Raw genomic sequence first — 18,699 nt, 5'->3', positions numbered from 1 at the left:
TCTAAATTGGTGGGATAGGGTAAGACTCAACAAAAAGCAAATGTTGATATGGAAACCTTTACCTATTATTGTGTTGTGGGCATTGTGGAAACATAGAAATGATTATACTTTTAAGGATGTTGCTCAAAGTAAAGAAGGAGTCTGTGAACTAATAAAAGTCAAGACTGCTCTTTGGTTCAAAGATGTGTTCAAGGATCATCAGTTCTCTGCCAATGATTTCATTTTCAACCTGAGGCATATTATATTTTGTCTATGTAATGGCAGTAGGCAAGTATGTTAAGGCTAAAGTTGCAAAGATGACCCTGTTTCCTTTATTCTTGGAATCATTTGCTGAATATAACAAAGTGGGGAAAAGTTTTAGTGATTGATCTGAAGACTAAGTTGAAGAAGTTTTGAAGAGGTGGAAAAGTATTAACAGAAAACTTAGGAGAAGAGGGAACATAGAAACTGCTATCAGAAGTTGTTGATTTCATTAGCATGATTGTATGGATGGTTTCTTGAAGGTTGGTGACTTGCTGCTATATTGTGCAGAGGTGTATTTGCGGCTGTGGGTATCTCACTGGTTTGGTTTGGTGTTGGTGATGAGGGGTTGTTGCTACTGTAGGGTTCATGTTGTTGGTTTGTTGGAGGGATATGTTGATTGGAAGAGTTTGTGCTACTGGTCAATCATTGATTGCGGTGAACAATGAGTTACTGGTTTTTCTGGTGATTCTGCTTTGTTGCTGGTTTGTCTGGTAATTCTGCTCTGTCAGGTGGATGCATGCTGCTACTAATGGTTGCTGCTACAGTGTTGTTTTCGGTGCTATGTTGTTGTGATGTTTTTGGTGGTGTTTTGTCATACTTTATTATTGTTTGTGTCTTGGTTTTGTAATAAGAGGTTAGTTTAGTGGTGTGGTGTTTTTGCCAACTGTTTGTTTGTTTTGCGCTTTGGTTGGCATCTCACCAACTCTTTTTTTTTTTTTTGATCGGCAAAGAAAAATCTTTATTGATGAAAGTATACAAGAAGGATACAAGACATCAATAAAGAGGAGCTATAAGCTTACTGAATCTCGAAGCTCCAAAAGGAAAGAGCAGAACAACAAAACAAAAGGGAAAAAAAAGACTCAACAGACTACAAAACAAATGCAGGACACAGATGAAGCCAACCCATTGGACTAGTACATCTGGACAGCAAGGAAGTAAGATGTGGACACCCAAAACTGAGCCATAGCAGATTCTATGCCAGGAAAGAAATAGATGAAACCCTGTACTGCTACCATTAGAACAACCATACCGCATGGCATATAAACTTCAATGTTGCACAGAGGCAAACCAGAAAATACAGAGACTACTCCTCTGGCCTTATTTCAGAATTTCCACCCAACCGAGCATCATGCATACCCAAACCTGCTGAAGTTCATTCAACAGACCAGACAGCCTAACAAAAGGTCACAGAAGCATACCTGGCAGACAGCCTATCCACAAACCAGGAGCCTAAACCCACACTGACATACCCTTCACATACCACCCACAGACCCACCCAAGCACCTTCTAATTTGACTTAAATTGTAGATGAAGTCCTGCACTGTAAAGCAGAAATCTGGAAAGTAAGGTTTTACCCAAAAGGCAATCCGATGCTTGATTACCTCACAAAGATCTTCCAGATTCGGGGTGGTTGCTCTGAACACACACTCATTTCTGCACTTCCAAGTGGACCACATTACAACCATCGGAATTACTCCCCAAATCTTCCTTTCTAACTTCCTCAACTTCCCTCCTGCCCACCACCAGAGAAGGGTCTCCACCGAGCCAGGAATAACAGCTTGGATATCCCACCATCTCAGCATTTCTGCCCAGATCTTCCACACAAAGGGGCACCAAATTAGTACATGGTTCACTGATTCACTTCCACTGCCACAGAACACACACGTTGTAGAGGCACCCTGATCAAGCACACCCAGACGCTGTAAATACTCCTTGGTCTTCACTCTCCTCTTCCATGCAAACCAACAGAAAACCTGCACCTTGGGAGGGATAATCTTTAGCCATATCAGTTTTGTTATGCTCAAGGTATCACCTGCAGAAGCCAGAAAGGACTTGTACAGATCTGCCACAGTTAGGATTCCAGAAGAAGAAGCTAGCCAGACAGACTGGTCAGGACAACCAGGACGCAGGTTAGGAGCTTCAAGCAGTATATTTAGGAACCTAGCCAGATCCAGCTTCTCCCAATCATACAACTCCCTCCTAAAAGCCAGAGCCCATCCCCCTGCTCTGATTTTCTTATCAACCAAAATGCTCAAGGTCTCCTTCTTTTCCAAAGACAGCCTAAAGAGAGTAGGGAATTCATCCTTCAAACAACCAGAACGACGCCAATTATCAGCCCAAAAGCTTATCCTCTGCCCATCCCCTACCTTCAACTCAAAATTGTTCAAATAATGCTCCTTAAGGCTAGTGCACTGATCAGCAGCGGAGATGATCCCCCTCCAAATTGGTGAGAATTTATTTGATGGAGTGAGTGATGGAATCCAACCACCCACCCCCATCTTATATTTACTGCATATAACTCGATAGAAGATTTATTTTATTATCAGGTACCCTTTTCAACCATTTTAATTGTGCTATTCTTAACATCTATGCACCAAATGATGTGGGTCCAAGAGGGGTGTTGTGGAACTGTCTATTGAAATTGAAGGAGGAATTCCCTAATCCCTGGTGTTTAGGAGGTGACTTCAATGAGATTAGGCAGATTGGAGATAGGAGAGGGTGCTCTAGGAGGGATAGAGGCATGAAAGACTTTAACGAGTTCATTGATAAATGTGAGATCTCCGATTTACCATTACTTGGAAGGAGATTCACCTGGTGCAATTCATATACTGGGGAGAAGTGGAGTCGGATAGATCGAATTTTTGTAGACCCAAAGTGGCTAGAAATGTTTAACATCAAACTCTGGGGAGCTTGGTGGGTTCGATTTATAAAATCCTAGCAAAACTGCTGGCTAAGAGATTGAAATCTGTCATGCCATTTATCATTAGTGAACCCCAGTCTGCGTTCTTAAGTGGGCGGAATATTCTAGATGGTGTGCTTATTGCGAATGAGGTTGTTGAGGGTTGGAAGAAAGCCAAGAAGAAGGGAGTACTTATCCAGTTGGATTTTGAAAAAGCATATGATTCCATAAATTGGGGCTTCCTTTTCTCTATGTTGAAAAAGCTTGGGCTTGGAGCTACGTGGGTCAATTGGATGAAGGAGTGTATAACAAGTACAAGAGTCTCAGTTCTTGTCAACGGATCCCCAACTGAAGAGTTTAGCCCTCAAAGGGGTCTAAGGCCTCCTTCAATTTCAATAGACAGTTCCACAACACCCCTCTTGGACCCACATCATTTGGTGCATAGATGTTAAGAATAGCACAATTAAAATGGTTGAAAAGGGTACCTGATAATAAAATAAATCTTCTATTGCTGCAGCATTCTTCAACACAGGTCTTGCTGCCCAACTCTCTCACCAACTCTTGATGATGTGCTAGCAAGGGATTGGGCAAGCATATTGGTGCCAACCTAATTGGGATTGGTATGTCTCGCTATGATACTTTTTGCACCCATCTTTATTTCTTTCTTAATGTAATGAGATATTTTTTCATCTATAAAGATTTTTTTTCGCTAATAAAAAAAAAAATATATATTTTTGAATTGGAAGGAAAGTTGAATTCGTGTAATTTATTTATTTTTATTGGACTCTTTGTCAACTTGAAGGGTTGAGTTAAGTTTTGGTGCTTCCAAAAGTCCGTACATAATACCACTCAAACTTTTATTATTATTATTTTATTTTAAAAATTAGGCTGTACCTTTTTTTAATTAAAATTGGCTAAATATACTCTTGAAAGACTCATTTTGATCAAAGTACCTTTAACAATTTAATTTCTCAAGAGTATCTCTAATTTTGAATAGTTAAAATGACAGACTATAAAGTCATTTTTTTTATTTATTACAATATCTAGAATATCAAAATTTAGCCAGTATTTTTTCCCACTAAATCAAATACAAATGAAATTTGAACTGCATCAAAGAGAGAAATAGAAAGAAGATTCTTATCAAAAAAATGATAATATGCGTAATTCTTACCGCCATATATAAAGGCACATGTCCCATATTAAGACCTATTTTGTAAAGGGAGTTAAAAGCCATTTTTTAACTTTTAATTCACTTTTTTTTTTCTCACAAAAATAGTCAAAAAAAAATTAAAAAACAACTTTTAACCATATTTCTAAAACACCCCTAAATACATGTTGGACAGCTATATTTGTACCTAATTATCACTATAAAAAATTAAGGTTTTAGAAACTAAAATTTAGGAACAAAATTATTTTTTAGGGATGAAATTTTTTTGTTGTGAAAAGTGTTGTTATTATATTTTTAGTAACAAAAATTAGACATTAGTCATGAATTATTATTCTTTTGGAACTAAATTTTTTGTCTAAAAAATAAACCCTTTTGAGACCAATTATTTTGTCTCTAAAAGTCTATTTATTAGTGACATTTTAAAAATTTTATCGTTAAAAGTCTTATTTTTGACTTTTTAGGACGACCTTTTAACGACTATCCTCATGACGATAAAAATTGACCCTAAATATTCTTTGTAACAAAATTTTCACTTTTAAACACCAAAATATTTAGTTTTTAAAACTTTTATATGTTATAGTGTACATAAGAAAATCAAATAATAAATTTAATTAGTCTCCGTTTGAGAAGTGGGTTGGCTTTTTAGCTTTTTAGTTTTTTTGGTTATTTTAGCCTAAGCTAAAAAGTTAGTTTGGAAAGGACTTTTTGGCTTTTTGACTTTTTTGACTTTTTTTGTGAGAGAAGAGTGTAATGATTATGGATTAGATGTGATGTTTTGTTTATTGTGACTAAAATAGCCTATTTTATCTTTTGTGACTATTTTAGCCACCAACCAACTTGACAAACAATAATTATGAGTTAGATGAGATATAATGATTATAAGCATTTTTTTGTGTATAACATTTCTGTTTTACTTTTTTCACAAAATATTAAATTACGTACCAAAAACAGGTACATGACTGCAAATATTATTACAACGGAAAATTATACCTCAATAGTATCAGGAATTTTGTTTTTAAGAAAATAATAAATATTGTAAATACAAATAATGAAAATTATTATTTTTTTATTTATCAATATGTGTAATAATTTTTCAAAATCTACCCTTAATGGTAAATTTCCCTTGTTACAACAACAACAACAACAACAACAAAACCGGGGAACATCTATTTACACACACACCTCTCTCTATACACATCTTACACACACAACTCTCCAAAATATTTCTTCATTAAGTGTGTGTGAAAAGTGAATGTGGTGTGTGCAAATAGAACCTCCCCAAAACCGTGACCCAACTTTGGAAACATTTTTACCCCCTCCAATTGGACAGTAGCCAGACTCTCTCTCTCTCCTCAAATTTTCCTTTTGCATTAATATTTCTCTTTTGGCTTTGTTCGTTGCGTTTACCAAAACAAGCAATGGATGAGGTTTTCCTAGTGGGATTTTTATTTTTTTTTGAAGACGTTAAGAAAAGTTAGTGAGAGAGAGAGAGAGAGAAAGAGAGAACAAGATAGAGAGAGATTGCATATGAAAAAGGAAAGTTGGGTGTGTCATGTGTTTGTGAAGTCTTTACCCTTCCACTGATTGTAAGCCAAAAAAGACTGAAGAATCATTCTATCCCCACTTCACCTACTGTCCAACACCCTTTCTGTATAGACCCTTTTTTTTGGTATTCTTGGTACAGTCCTGTTCTCATCAGATTAGACCTAAAATCAGTTTTTTCCTATAATTTGCCCTATTGTCCTCACCTCAACTCACCCCTAATATCCCTAAAACCTTTTCTGGGTTTTTTTTTGCCTATTTTGTAAGATCTCTTTCTTTCATTACATACAAACACACACACACACACACACATATATATACAGTATTGTTTTTCTTGATGTTCTTCACTGTTTATGTTGTGGGTGTTGAAGATTTTTGATGGGTTTTTTATGTTTTCTTGATGATTTCTTGAAAGGTTTGTTTGTGTGTGTGGAGATATGGTGAGAGGGAAGACTCAGATGAGGAGGATAGAGAACGCTACAAGCAGGCAAGTCACCTTTTCCAAAAGGAGAAATGGGCTTCTGAAGAAGGCATTTGAGCTCTCGGTTCTCTGCGATGCTGAGGTTGCTCTCATCATCTTCTCTCCTAGGGGAAAGCTCTATGAATTTGCTAGTTCAAGGTATGATTTATATACATACATACATACATACATATATATATCTATGTGTTGAATTGTTTTTTGATGGTATGTATTTCTGTTTGTGTGTTGAGTTTTTGGTGATTCCTAGGTTGTGAGAACATTTTTCATTATTTATTTATTTATTTTTGTAAAAAGATTGAGTTTTTAGCTAAATGTTGTTGGTTTAGCGAACAATTTCATAGATGAACTCACACCTCTAGTTTGCATCAATATAATCTTTATTTTGCCCATAAAAATTTTTACAAAAAATGTTGTGGGTAATTGTTGAGACTACTAAGCCAACTGTCAACTGAACCAATACAGCCACAGTTGTAGAAGCACACCCATTCAGCTCAATTCACACTTCAGCCACAAGCCACGCCACCTTTCAGCCACAGTTATCAAAATAGTTATGCAGTCCACATGTGGCAGTTGTAACTAGCTTGTAATATGCAAATTCTGTTAGGCTGTTAGAGATTCTAGAATATTCTGCATTGATCTCTATATATAGATCAATTGTAAGTATGAAAGGTAGTTTTTCAATAAATGAAATATCTCTGTTTTTTCATAATTTTCTTCATGGTATCAGAGCACCAATCTCTTGCGAGTTGATCCTCATCTGTCTTCGATCTTGATTCATCCTCATTTGTGTTCAATCTTGATTCATCTTCTTGTTTCAGTTAATTCAATGACTTCAAATTCGATTCCTTCTAATCTTACACTTCTCATTTCCAATCTGTCTTCGTTTATCACTGTCAAGCTTGATGCCTCAAATTTTCTGATTTGGAAGAATCAAACTCAGAATATTTTGAAAGCTACTGATTTACTTGGCATTGTTGATGGTACTTCACCTTGTCCATCCGTTACAATCAAAGATGATTCTGGATCCGAGGTTGATAATCCTGCCTATTCTCAATGGAAACTTGTAGATGCACATCTTCTTAGTTGCATCACTGCAACTTTATCACCTGCACTCTATTCTACAGTTCTTCATCTTCACAGTTGTTCTGAGGTTTGGAGTGCTTTACACAAGAGGTTTACTGCACTTTCTCGATCTCATGTGCATCAACTCAAGAACAAACTTAACAGTGTTACCAAGAAAACTGAGTCTATGGAGGCATATCTCACAAAAATCAAAGAGTTAGTAAGTCAGTTAGCTCTTGCCTCTGCATTCATTGATGATGAAGATCTCGTGCTTCTGATTTTGAATGGACTTCCTGACGAATATGATGCATTTAAGACGACAATTAGAGCTCGTTCCGAATCCATTTCAGTTGATGAACTGAGTTCTCTGCTTATCTCTGAAGCCATACATGTTGAGTCTAAACATCACAAAGATCCTACTGAACCTACTGTGGCCTTCTCTTCTGTTCGAGGTTCTTTGAATTATACCTATCGAGGTTCTAGATCTCGAGGAAGATACTCTAGAGTAGGACGAGGAGGTCGTTCATATGACTCAACTGGATCTCCAAATAGTCATTCACAGAATCAACATTCTGGTTCTTTCTATTCTTCTAGTCATCCTAAGAATTATGTTAGCCGTGGTTCATTTTGAGGACGAGGTCGATCTGCGTCTTCTCTGATCTGTCAAATTTGTGGAGGACATGGTCATGCTGCTTTAGATTGCTGGTATAGACTGGATCCACAATTTCAGTCTACCACACAGAACAAATTTCAGTCTCCCACTTCTCCACAGAACAATTCACAGGTTTTTGTTGCTTCTTCTCATCCAGCTTCTTCTACTTCAGCCCATTGGTATCTCGACTCTGCAGCTACTGAGCATATCACACCTGATTTGAATAATCTCACTTCTTCTCATCCTTATCACGGATCTGATCAAATAACAGTCGGTGATGGTAATACTCTTCCTATTCATCACACTGGTAATGGCTTACTTCCTACACCTCATTTCTCCTTCCGATTGAAAAATGTTTTACATACTCCTTCTATTTCCTCTAATCTTGTTTCTGTTCACAAATTAGCCAAAGATAATAACTGTTCTATTACCTTTGATGATTCTACATTTGTGATTCAGGACAAGGTTTCGAAGCAAGTTCTTCATCAAGGTTCTAATATCAATGGCCTATACCATTTTAATCCATCTCTTTCTGCTGCTGCCATCTCACCACCTATGTTGCATGCTCATCTCAGTTCTTCTCATGTTACTGTACCAGTTTCTACTTCTGTTTGGCATAATAGATTAGGCCATCCATCTGTAATAAAGTTGAATCATCTCTTGCCTTACTTGTCTTGTTCTAAGTCTGATCATCAGTCTACTACTTTTGATTGTACTGACTGTTGTCTAGCTAAGAGTCATAAGCTACCTTTTCATCTGTCCAATTCTACTGTAAATGCACCACTTTCCCTCATCCATAGTGATGTTTGGGGCCCATTTGCTTCTAGTTCTGGTTACAAGTATTATGTTTTGTTTGTTGATGATTTTAGTCGATTTACTTGGCTTTATCCTTTGGCTTATAAGAGTGAAGTTTGTGCTAAATTCATGGAGTTTAAGGCTTATGTTGAAAATCAGTTTGCCACTCCTTTACATATTTTACGAACTGATGGAGGCTCGGAATATTTTACATCCAAAATGACCGCTTATTTAACTACTCATGGAATTATTCATCAGCATTCTTGTCCCTATACTCCTTCTCAGAATGGTATTGCTGAGAGAAAGCACCGCCATATCACTGAGACTGCTACAGCTCTTCTCCATCATTCTTCTGTTCCTTTGCACTACTGGTTTGATGCCATAGCTATTGCTACTTTTCTTATTAACCGACTTCCATCCTCCAAACTTGCTCACAAGTCTCCTTTTGAAGTTCTTTTTAAATCCATACCAGATTTTTCCTATTTTAAAACTTTTGGCTGCCAATGCTTTCCTTGGCTCAAACCTTATCAGTCTACTAAACTTCAACCCAAATCTATGGCATGTGTCTTTCTTGGCTATCATCCTTTTGCTAAGGGCTACCGGTGTCTTGATCCTAAATCCGGCAAAGTTTATCTTTCTCGACATGTTGTTTTTCATGAGAATATTTTTCCCTTCGCTTCCTCATCTTCACCTGCTCCTTCTCTTCCTCATTTACATTCTTTTTTCTGGCCTTCCTTCTCACCATCCTATTCTTCTTCTTCCTTTTCTTCAGTGCAGCCTCAGGTCCATGTTCCACAGTCTACTTCTCAGCTCCAACAGTCATCCTCTGCTTCACCAAATCAGCAGATTCAGCAGATTCCAAATCTGCCAGCTCCGAATCAGTCATCTGTCCACACTCAACCACCTGCACAGACTCCGAATTTCTCTCCACATATCCATACTCAGTCTCAACATCAGTTTCAGCAGCCACAGACACAGCCACATGCCCAGACCCAGTATCAGTCTTCATCTCAGTCACAGCACCAGCATGTCCATACTCAGGCACCATATCTTGCACAGACCCAGAATCAGCCTCAGGCACAAAATCAGCCTTCCATTCCTATTCACTCCATTGCCATCCAACTACCTTCTTTACCTTTGACTTCCTCTAATATCCATCCTATGACCACTCGCTCCAAATCTGGTGCATCACCTCATTGTTTAGCCACAACTACAACTCTGTTCTTAGATTCCGAACCACCTTCCTACAAAGAAGCCTTACTTTCACCCATCTGGCATAAGGCTATGCTTGACGAGTTTCAAGCCTTGCAAAAACAAAACACTTGGTCCTTAGTGTCTCTTCCACCTACTAAACATGCTATTGGGTGTAAATGGGTTTTCAAGGTGAAACGAAACTCCGATGGCTCGATTGCCCGATATAAAGCTCGTTTAGTAGCCAAAGGGTACTTACAACAAGAAGGGCTAGATTTTCATGAAACCTTTAGCCCCGTTGCTAAGCAACCTACTATTCGAATTTTGCTTTGCCTTGCTCTTTCTCATAACTGGCCTCTTAAACAGTTGGATATTTCCAATGCCTTCCTTCATGGCATTCTTGATGAAGAAGTTTTTATGCTTCAACCTCCCGGGTTTATAGATGCTTCATACCCTTCTCATGTTTGCAAACTTCACAAAGCACTATATGGTCTCAAACAAGCTCCCCGGGCCTGGTATTCCACCTTTTCTACCTTCTTACTTTCCCAAGGGTTTGTAAATAGTAAATGTGATTCCTCCCTCTTCATTCACAGAACTTCTGACTCAGTTACTTACTTACTCATCTATGTTGATGACATCTTACTTACTGGCAATAATTCTGTCCATATTCAGCAACTGATCACTCATATGCATAATGTCTTTTCTATGAAGGAATTAGGGAACATTTCCTATTTTCTTGGCATCTCTGTTCAGTCTACCAATACCGGATATTTTCTGTCTCAGCAAAAATATGCCAAGGACATTCTCTTGAAAGCCGGTCTTTCTGCTTGTAAACCTTGTTCGTCTCCTATATCTGTCAAGCCCAATACTCCTCCAAATGCCTCTCTTCCTTTTGATAATCCTGCTCTTTATCGGAGTCTTGTTGGAGCCTTACAATATCTTACCATCACTCGACCTGATCTCTCTTTGGCTGTTAATCAAGCATGTCAGCACATGCATGCTCCTACAGTGGGTCACTTTGCTGCAGTTAAAAGGATTCTGAGATTTGTGCAGGGTACTCTCCCTCATGGGTTGCACTACACTCCTAGTTCTTTTGATCTTCATGGCTTTTCCGATGCCAATTGGGCTGGTGATATTCATGATAGAAAATCTATCTCAGGTTATTGTGTGTTCTTGGGAGATAATCTAGTGTCTTGGTCTGCCAAGAAACAGGCCACTGTATCCCGCTCATCAACTGAGGCAGAGTATCGTGCTTTAGCACATACGGCGGCTGAGCTTAGTTGGATTATAATGTTGCTCACTGAAATGGGTATCTCTTCTCCAACCATACCTGTGCTTTGGTGTGATAATCTGTCTGCCATGGCTTTGGCTTCCAATCCTGTATTTCATTCTCGCTCGAAGCATATCGAAATCGATTGTCATTTTGTGCGAGATAAAATTTTGGCTAAGCAGTTTGTTGTCCAATACATTCCTACTGTTGATCAACTAGCTGATTTGTTTACCAAGCCCTTGTCTGTTTCAAGATTTCAGTATCTCAAGGACAAGCTAATGGTCTTTGAGCAGCCCATCAGCTTGCAGAGGACTGTTGAGACTACTAAGCCAACTGTCAACTGAACCAATACAGCCACAGTTGCAGAAGCACACCCATTCAGCTCAATTCACACTTCAGCCACAAGCCACGCCACAAGCCACGCCACCTTTCAGCCACAGTTATCAAAATAGTTATGCAGTCCACATGTGGCAGTTGTAACTAGCTTGTAATATGCAAATTCTGTTAGGCTGTTAGAGATTCTAGAATATTCTGCATTGATCTCTATATATAGATCAATTGTAAGTATGAAAGGTAGTTTTTCAATAAATGAAATATCTCTGTTTTTTCATAATTTTCTTCAGTAATATCATGCATTTGAACTGAAGTTATGCATATTTAAGCCCAACGGTTACATGATCTTTGACAATCTCTCTCTCTCTCTCTCTCTCTCTCTCTCTCTCTCTCTCTCTCTCTCGTGTTGAATCAGATCTACTTTTGTTTCTGAGAAGTATATCTTTGTTCACTAGGGAACTGACAATCTTACAACTATTTTTCGCATTTCTAAGACAACCTCATCAATATGTTTTGCTGTTCTTCTTTCTTTCTCTCTTTCTTGCCTTTTCTTTCTCATTCACTTTGATGTGAAAGAAAATTAGTGATATCTGTTAGAAACTACTTACTACCTTAATCGACAATAAGCTTTGATTGATTTTGATGAAATGGATCCAATGTCATTCATGGGTTTTGTGTCTTTTTTTGTGCTCATTTCGTAACACGTTGCGATCTTTGTAACAATGCGATGTAGTCAAAATTATAATAACAATCACATTGAATTGTTAGGATCATGATTTTAAATATCGACTGTTATGTAACAGGGTTTTAAGATCATGATTTTAAATATCTGACTGTTATGTAACAGGGTTTTGAACTTTCGATGTTATTCACTGATATATATTGTTCGATATTAATTGATATATGACTGTATCTTGATATCAATATTTAAGATGATGATTACAAATTTACAGCTCAATATGATTCTATTATACTTTTGAACACATTGCGTCATAATTTGAAGTACATCACATCATAATTGAGGAATGTACACTAAAAAATTTTGCTTTACATTTGTTCAAGGGTATACTGTGGATTCATACATTGAGTTTAAAACTTTGGCTTTTATGTTTGTGGGGGTTCAAAATATTGTACATGTGAGAAGAGACTTGAACTTGATACATAGGTTTGTGAGTGAAAAAAGTAGGCAAAAGAAAATTGTACTCCAATTTGAGTATATGGTGGAGCTAAGTGTATATAAAGTGGGACACTGACATATGGGTCAGTTGGCAATGGTAACTGAGCCATTAATTACATTTTAATTGTACTAATCTTCTGTTCAGTTTTATGCTTTTCAAAGTCCATGCTGTTCAACTTCTCAATTTTCAGATTCTCTCTATTTTTAGGTGAAATAGAGATCTGCATTTCATGATCAATAGTAGTAAAAAAAAAATATCAAATAGTTAAATCTTTATTTTAAGTAAAAAAGGGGGAGATTTTGAACTTACAATGATGTGATAGACGATGTTGATTTTAAATTTTGATAATCTATTGTGTCATCATAAAATGAAATGAAATCTCTATTTAATCTATAAAATTGAGAAGGTCAAAATCCCATACCCATGGAAACATTTGGTGGAATTAGATATACAACCATTGCAGTCCCAAATCACAGTTCCTTGTGACATTTTCAGTGAGTTAAGACCCATGTCCTTTCACTTGAATAATTGTCTTTCCAAACAGTTCCTAGAGAGAGAGAGAGAGAGAGAGAAGTCATGGAACTCTAGGTTAAAACTCCATCCTTATTGGTGTAACTAGATTAACTATTTCTTCCCTTGGTTAACTGTTGTAGTCCAACTCAAAAATCATGAAGATTTGGTTAAATCCTTTGAGCTTGATTTCCTAATTCTTCTCTCCCCTTTTTGGAGAGATTGCTTATATTCGAAGGCTAAGGTTTTCCGGTTAGCATTTTGGTGGTGTGGGTTTGAGTAACGAAAACAATCTTTTAAAAAATAGAGTAAGACTTCGTATATATTGTACTCCATTAATAAAAAAAATTCCTTTGCTGATAATTTTTTTTTTGTTGTACTCCACAATTCTCATATTATCGGAAATCTCGTACATTAACTTGTCTTTGTTATGTCATTACTTGACCCCTCTTGTTCATGCAATGCATTCAAATTAAATCAACTAGCTCTTCCTTTATTACTAGGGTTGTGTTTGGCAGTCCCCATTATTGCTACATTCCTATTAAGGAGGGGTTATTTGGTGGTATTAGAGTATTGTTCTACACTATTCTTTGTTGAAAATATGTCCATTTGTCTCCCAAGAAGAAACATAAAAGTGTTAGGACACATTGTTTCAACCAATACCCAATCAAATTGGGGCACCAAATGTACTTTCTCCAGGAGCACAATATAATTTTCCCACACTATGGAGAATACCAAGACACAACCGATGAATAGAATTTACTAGAGCATCATACAAGCTTTCCTTTTATTTATTTATTTATTAATTGTAAGGTTTCCCTTTTGTTTATTTGAATTGTACCTTGATTGTTTTCTGTGTCAAAATGCAACTTGTGTTTTACATATTTTCAATTGAAACTATGTTTTAGGATGAGTTATGAGGAATACATATTCTCATGTTGTAGGCATACATAATTTTCATATATAGAATACCTAAACAAACTTTTAATTAATGGGTTCCAACATTAGGTTTTTGAATTGGAACTTTTGAATATCTGAAGTTACAACGTGTTTCCAACTTAATGTGGATCAAAATGATGCATGACCACATTTTTAAGACCTAAATATATGTTAATTTTATGTTATAGGTATTTTTTTTTTTAGAAAATCTATTTTAGAAGATTTCTCGCAATATTCTAAACAACAAACTATGAAATCCAGTATGGATGAATGAGATAAGTGAAGGTAGTAAAACATTATAACAAATCTAGTGCATGAGGTATCGTTATATTCGCAAGTGGTGTTTGGAACATAGTTGGCCACCATGACTTGGCTAAGGATTTAGTCCTAAGGGAGAGGTCGTGAGTTCAACTCTCCCCAAGGATGAATTAGGAGACAAGCACTTAGTACTTTGCAAGGATGGAGAGGCCAACACCCATAGGTGTTAATTTAACAACGAATAGCTGACTTTTGCCGATCAAAACGAAAATGTTGGTAGTTAGAGAAATGCTATATGTCGCCAATTTTGTATCACCCATTTTGCACTGTTGCCTACATGGATACTTATGATTAGTTCCCCTTGTTTGAATATAATATTAAGTAATTAATGCAAACAAATGATATCTTTTCATGTAGGACGATAATCTAAAGTGGTGAAAAATAGGTGATATATTGCAGTCTTGTGGCAGTTATTATTGGAACTAACTAAATTCAACTTTGCATTGTCTAAACTACTTAGGACCAGTTAGATGAATCTTGTTTCGCCAAGATTTCATAAGCTAACACTTCTTTCTTTATTATCTAACCCATTTAATTTCAGTGTTTCTCGTCTCTTATCATTACCCTCTGTTAGGTCCCTACTTGTTGCCAATTCCATGAACAAACTTAGTTTTATAGTTGTAATTTTTCCTTAGTTTGGGTCTTCCAGCTTGAGCGGGAACATTTGCGCTCGAGCGGAGGATGCACCTTCTCAATAGTTTGGCTTGTCTGCACAAATACTGGAAGGCGTGTTTTTGCGGTCGAGTGTGAGTTCGAGCGCTTGAGCGGAGACCTGTTTTATTCGCACGCATTTTAGTGACTCTGCTCGAGCGACAAGTTCTGCGCTCAAGCGGAGTACGCGGCCCCTGTTTTTTATATATATGTGTTTAAGTCATTTTTTAGGGTTAATGCTTTTAGATTTGCTTTGGGGGCTCTAGGGTTTTCTTTTGAGACTAGTTTGCTAGTTTTCCTTTGATGCTTGCTTGAGTATTAAACTCACATGGTTGGATAATACACATCAAAGGGTTGTTTGAGTGATTATCTTCAAGAGTGTGCTTCTTCAGTGGAATCTGGAGATTCAAGCATGAAGCATTCGAAGGAGTTCGAAGCTGTGCACGGTCGTTGAGTCGACGTGGATGTTATGGAATCAACATCAATCAAATTAATCCTGAGATGAAGGTTGCGGTGGAAGATAAACAAAGCGTTGAAGACAAATTGACAGAATTTGAGTAATTTGTTTGAGTATTTTGTATTCTTTGTTTCCTTCATAGTGGATTGTTTTGTGGCGTTTCGCCCGTGGTTTTTTAATCACAATTAGAGGTGCTCCAATAGTGATTTTTTCCACATAAAAATCGTTTGTGTCTATTTATTGTTTCTGAAACAACAATCTAAATCTTTTTCGTACGTGCCTTGATGATTTAGATTGTTAGTTTTAATTGTTTGGGAATTGGTACAATTAATTCTTGATCTAATCACGAATCACTTAGGTTTTTCACCCTCAATGTGGACTATGTAACTCATGCTATTTGGTTCACATCTTCGTTGTACATGGTCATACTATCTTAATTAGTTTATTCTCATTTTATCTTCAATAGTTGATATCTCTACCATCTCACCAATTTTTTTTATATCCAATCTTATCTTGCCTAGTTTTTCACATTTCCATCTTAGTATCTTCATCTTGGCTACACTCATTTTGTAAACATATTATTATTTTTATTGCACAGCATACTGTACTATAAAACATGTCAAGGCATCATAACTTTGTTTTGTTAATGATATTTTCTAATAAATAAGCAAAGAGTGAGCTTAATGAGGATTTTTTTTTAATTGTCAATGAGGAGTATAAAGGTTTTTACATAAGTATACTCTAGGTGGGAAATGCAGATTACTATGAATAAGGAAATAAATATGGTGAATATTCTTTCTTTCACTTTGATAGTGTAAATGGTCATTTATATGTAATGCATCTTTCTTTAATTGTCTTTCCCATACCATTTGCATTTCACCATTGTATTAACATTATAATTTCCTTTGTCTACTAACATTGAGAAGATGACTTGGTTAATTATTTGTTTTGTGTAAATAAGTTAGTTCTCAACATTTCTAGTGCATGCAAATGTGTCCATTCATTGTAGATTGTCATAGTACTGATCAATGTGGTGGTTCTATAGGTTGCAAACAACAATAATTAGGTTCTTCTCATTTTTGCATCGCAGTAATCTTTGTTGTCCACGGTTATTGGCCCTTAATGCAACATATTGGATTTATTATTGATTGTGATCTTACTTTATCTGGTACTAAAACATCTTCTAGACCACTCCCAAGTTGCATATGCACCTAAATAGATGGATTGTAATACATGAAATGTCATAATTGGAGAACATAGTGATATAAATTTATTCGAATTTTTGGACAAGTATATTGCAGATGATCGGGAGTCTTCTGCAGTGAATTGAAAATTATCTTGGGCATATTTTGAAAAGATTGTGAATTAAGGAGGGTATTAGAAAAAGGTCATCTACAATTTTCTACAATATAATTAATTTAGGTGAATGCATGTAAGTATTTAATATAGATGCATAGGAATATGAAATGCTCATCTAGGAGTGTGAGATACAATTAGTTGAATATTTTACGTAGTCCTATATAATGACATTCTATGATGATTGTTGCAAGTGAAAGAAAGAGGCTTAGGAGTCATGCTAAGAAAAAGGCACAATTCAAAATAAAATAAAATAAAAAGTTTCTCCCACACCTCTAGCCATGAGATTTAGTCTATTCATACAAAGCTTGCTTTACAAATAAGGATTAGGAGTCATGCTAAGGATCTACATTATTACGTATATTGGGGATATACATTAGCAAGTGTAACAAGATGTTGTTAGTGAAAAACACGAGTTGACATATGCTTCAATAAGCCCCCTTAAGCTAAAGGAAACCAGAGCATTAACTTAAGCTTGCTATGGAGAAAAATGAAGCGTGTGGAGGTGAGACCCCTTGTCATGATATCAATAATTTTATCATTAGATGACATGTAGTTGACTATTAAATCCGTATGCACAATCTTATCGTAGACAAAAAGAAAGTCAATTTTGGCATGTTTAGTGCATGCATGAAATATTGGATTTGCTAAGAGGTTAGAGCCCCAACATTGTCACACTACATAACAGGAGCTTTAGGAAGAAAGATGCTAGGCTCAAATAAAAAAAGATTGAATCCAAGACAACGCGGTTGCAATGTTGGCAAAAGCTTTATACTCTGACTCAGTAGACAAGCGGGGAACAGTTCGTTGCTTAAGAGAAGACAAGGATATGAGATACATTGTCTTTCTTACACAAGCATCCAATCTCTAGTTATAAAAACAAGAGGGAGAGAATAGCACTATCTTTTTGTGCCAACCTAATTAAGATGAGGGGGGTAACACTTTGATGCTTATAGCACGTCGTAGGCTTTTGTCTTTATTGATGTAAGGATTTTCCTTAATTCTTATTTGATAAAGTTCTTTTTTCGTCGATCAAAAGAAAAGAGCACTGACCAGCTTCCCATTATTGTAAAAAGCTTTCATGAACTGCATTAGGCCACCTTTAATTATGTTCCAATACTTAAGGGAAAAAAAGTTGAATCCATCTGGTCCCAAAGATTCATTCCCATCACAATTCTTAATTGCTTCGCATATTTTTGCTTCAAAGAATTCCATCTCCAATGACATTGAGCCATGTGGGCTAAGCACTGCTTCCAATGAACCTCGGATTTTTGGCCTATCCATCCAAGATTTGTTGAAACCAAATTTCTATATATATATATATATATATATTTTTTTGGGGGGGGGGGGGGGGGGAGGGGTGTTTCCCTTATGCCATGAGTCGAGATCACTATGATGCAGTTTCTTTCCTTTCCTTCCCTATATTGATGTTATTTTTATATCTTTAATAAAGGGCCTCTTCTTTTGCTGATCAAAAAAAGGTTCCTAGAATCCCGCAAATTTTGTACTACACTGGTCGAATGGACACAGGGAGAGCTAGTGAGAAGTACTCTTTGAAAGAAGAATCAGTGTTTTCATTCGCATTAAATATGATTTCAGACAACTCTACTTAGAGCACTATTACCCGTACATGGACTATTATGATTTCATTTGTTTTAGATTTCATAAATAAATAGCACCGTTACTCCTCATTTTTGAAAGCTTTGTTCCCTTTTTCATCACAACTTCGAATAAAATAGAAAAATTGAAACACGCAAATGAATGAAAATTTGAAATTGAATCCAAATTGATCAAATGTAAGAGAAAGTAGAGAGATCATGTCATGTTTATCATCAAATGGGTTGAATGAGGAAGATCAATGAGGCAATAAACT

General features: G+C 36.4%; 2 protein-coding genes across 4 annotated transcripts in view; one reads left to right on the top strand and one right to left on the bottom strand.

Annotated features, from left to right (window-relative positions):
- Positions 1-1,327: 1,327 nt before the first annotated feature.
- On the bottom strand, positions 1,328-2,522 carry LOC145791632 (uncharacterized). Its single transcript, XM_082872013.1, has 2 exons — positions 1,505-2,522; positions 1,328-1,386 (listed from the first exon to the last, which is right to left on the bottom strand). The coding sequence occupies exons 1-2, from the start codon at positions 2,520-2,522 to the stop codon at positions 1,328-1,330; spliced, it is 1,077 nt and encodes a 358-aa protein (XP_082728139.1).
- Positions 2,523-5,352: 2,830 nt separating this feature from the next.
- The window catches only part of LOC114284376 (MADS-box protein SOC1), a 38,918-nt gene continuing 25,571 nt past the window's right edge, over positions 5,353-18,699 (top strand). For 2 of the 3 annotated variants that reach the window (XR_014330048.1, XM_082869639.1), the window contains exons 1-2: positions 5,530-5,895; positions 6,049-6,252. Coding sequence is in view for 2 of the 3 variants with exons in the window: in XM_082869639.1 (XP_082725765.1) it covers positions 6,071-6,252 (182 nt within the window). In the remaining variant the exon portion in view is untranslated. Of the gene's footprint in view, positions 5,896-6,048; positions 6,253-18,699 lie in introns of all 3 variants that reach the window. The other variant, XM_082869640.1, reaches the window with a different exon arrangement.

This window comes from Camellia sinensis, chromosome 5, assembly GCF_055761805.1.
Source record: "Camellia sinensis isolate YWXY chromosome 5, ASM5576180v1, whole genome shotgun sequence".
Lineage (NCBI taxonomy): Eukaryota > Viridiplantae > Streptophyta > Magnoliopsida > Ericales > Theaceae > Camellia > Camellia sinensis.
The sequence above is the reverse complement of the archived record's forward strand: the minus strand, read 5'-3'. Positions and strand labels throughout refer to the sequence as shown.

Excerpts from the sequence above, each read along its gene's own strand:
- LOC145791632 (XM_082872013.1), bottom strand. The coding sequence starts at position 2,522 with ATGGGGGTGGGTGGTTGGATTCCATCACTCACTCCATCAAATAAATTC. Across the intron at positions 1,387-1,504 it reads CTTGGGTGGGTCTGTGGGTG|GTTTGGGTATGCATGATGCT; the intron begins GTATGTGAAGGG and ends GAACTTCAGCAG.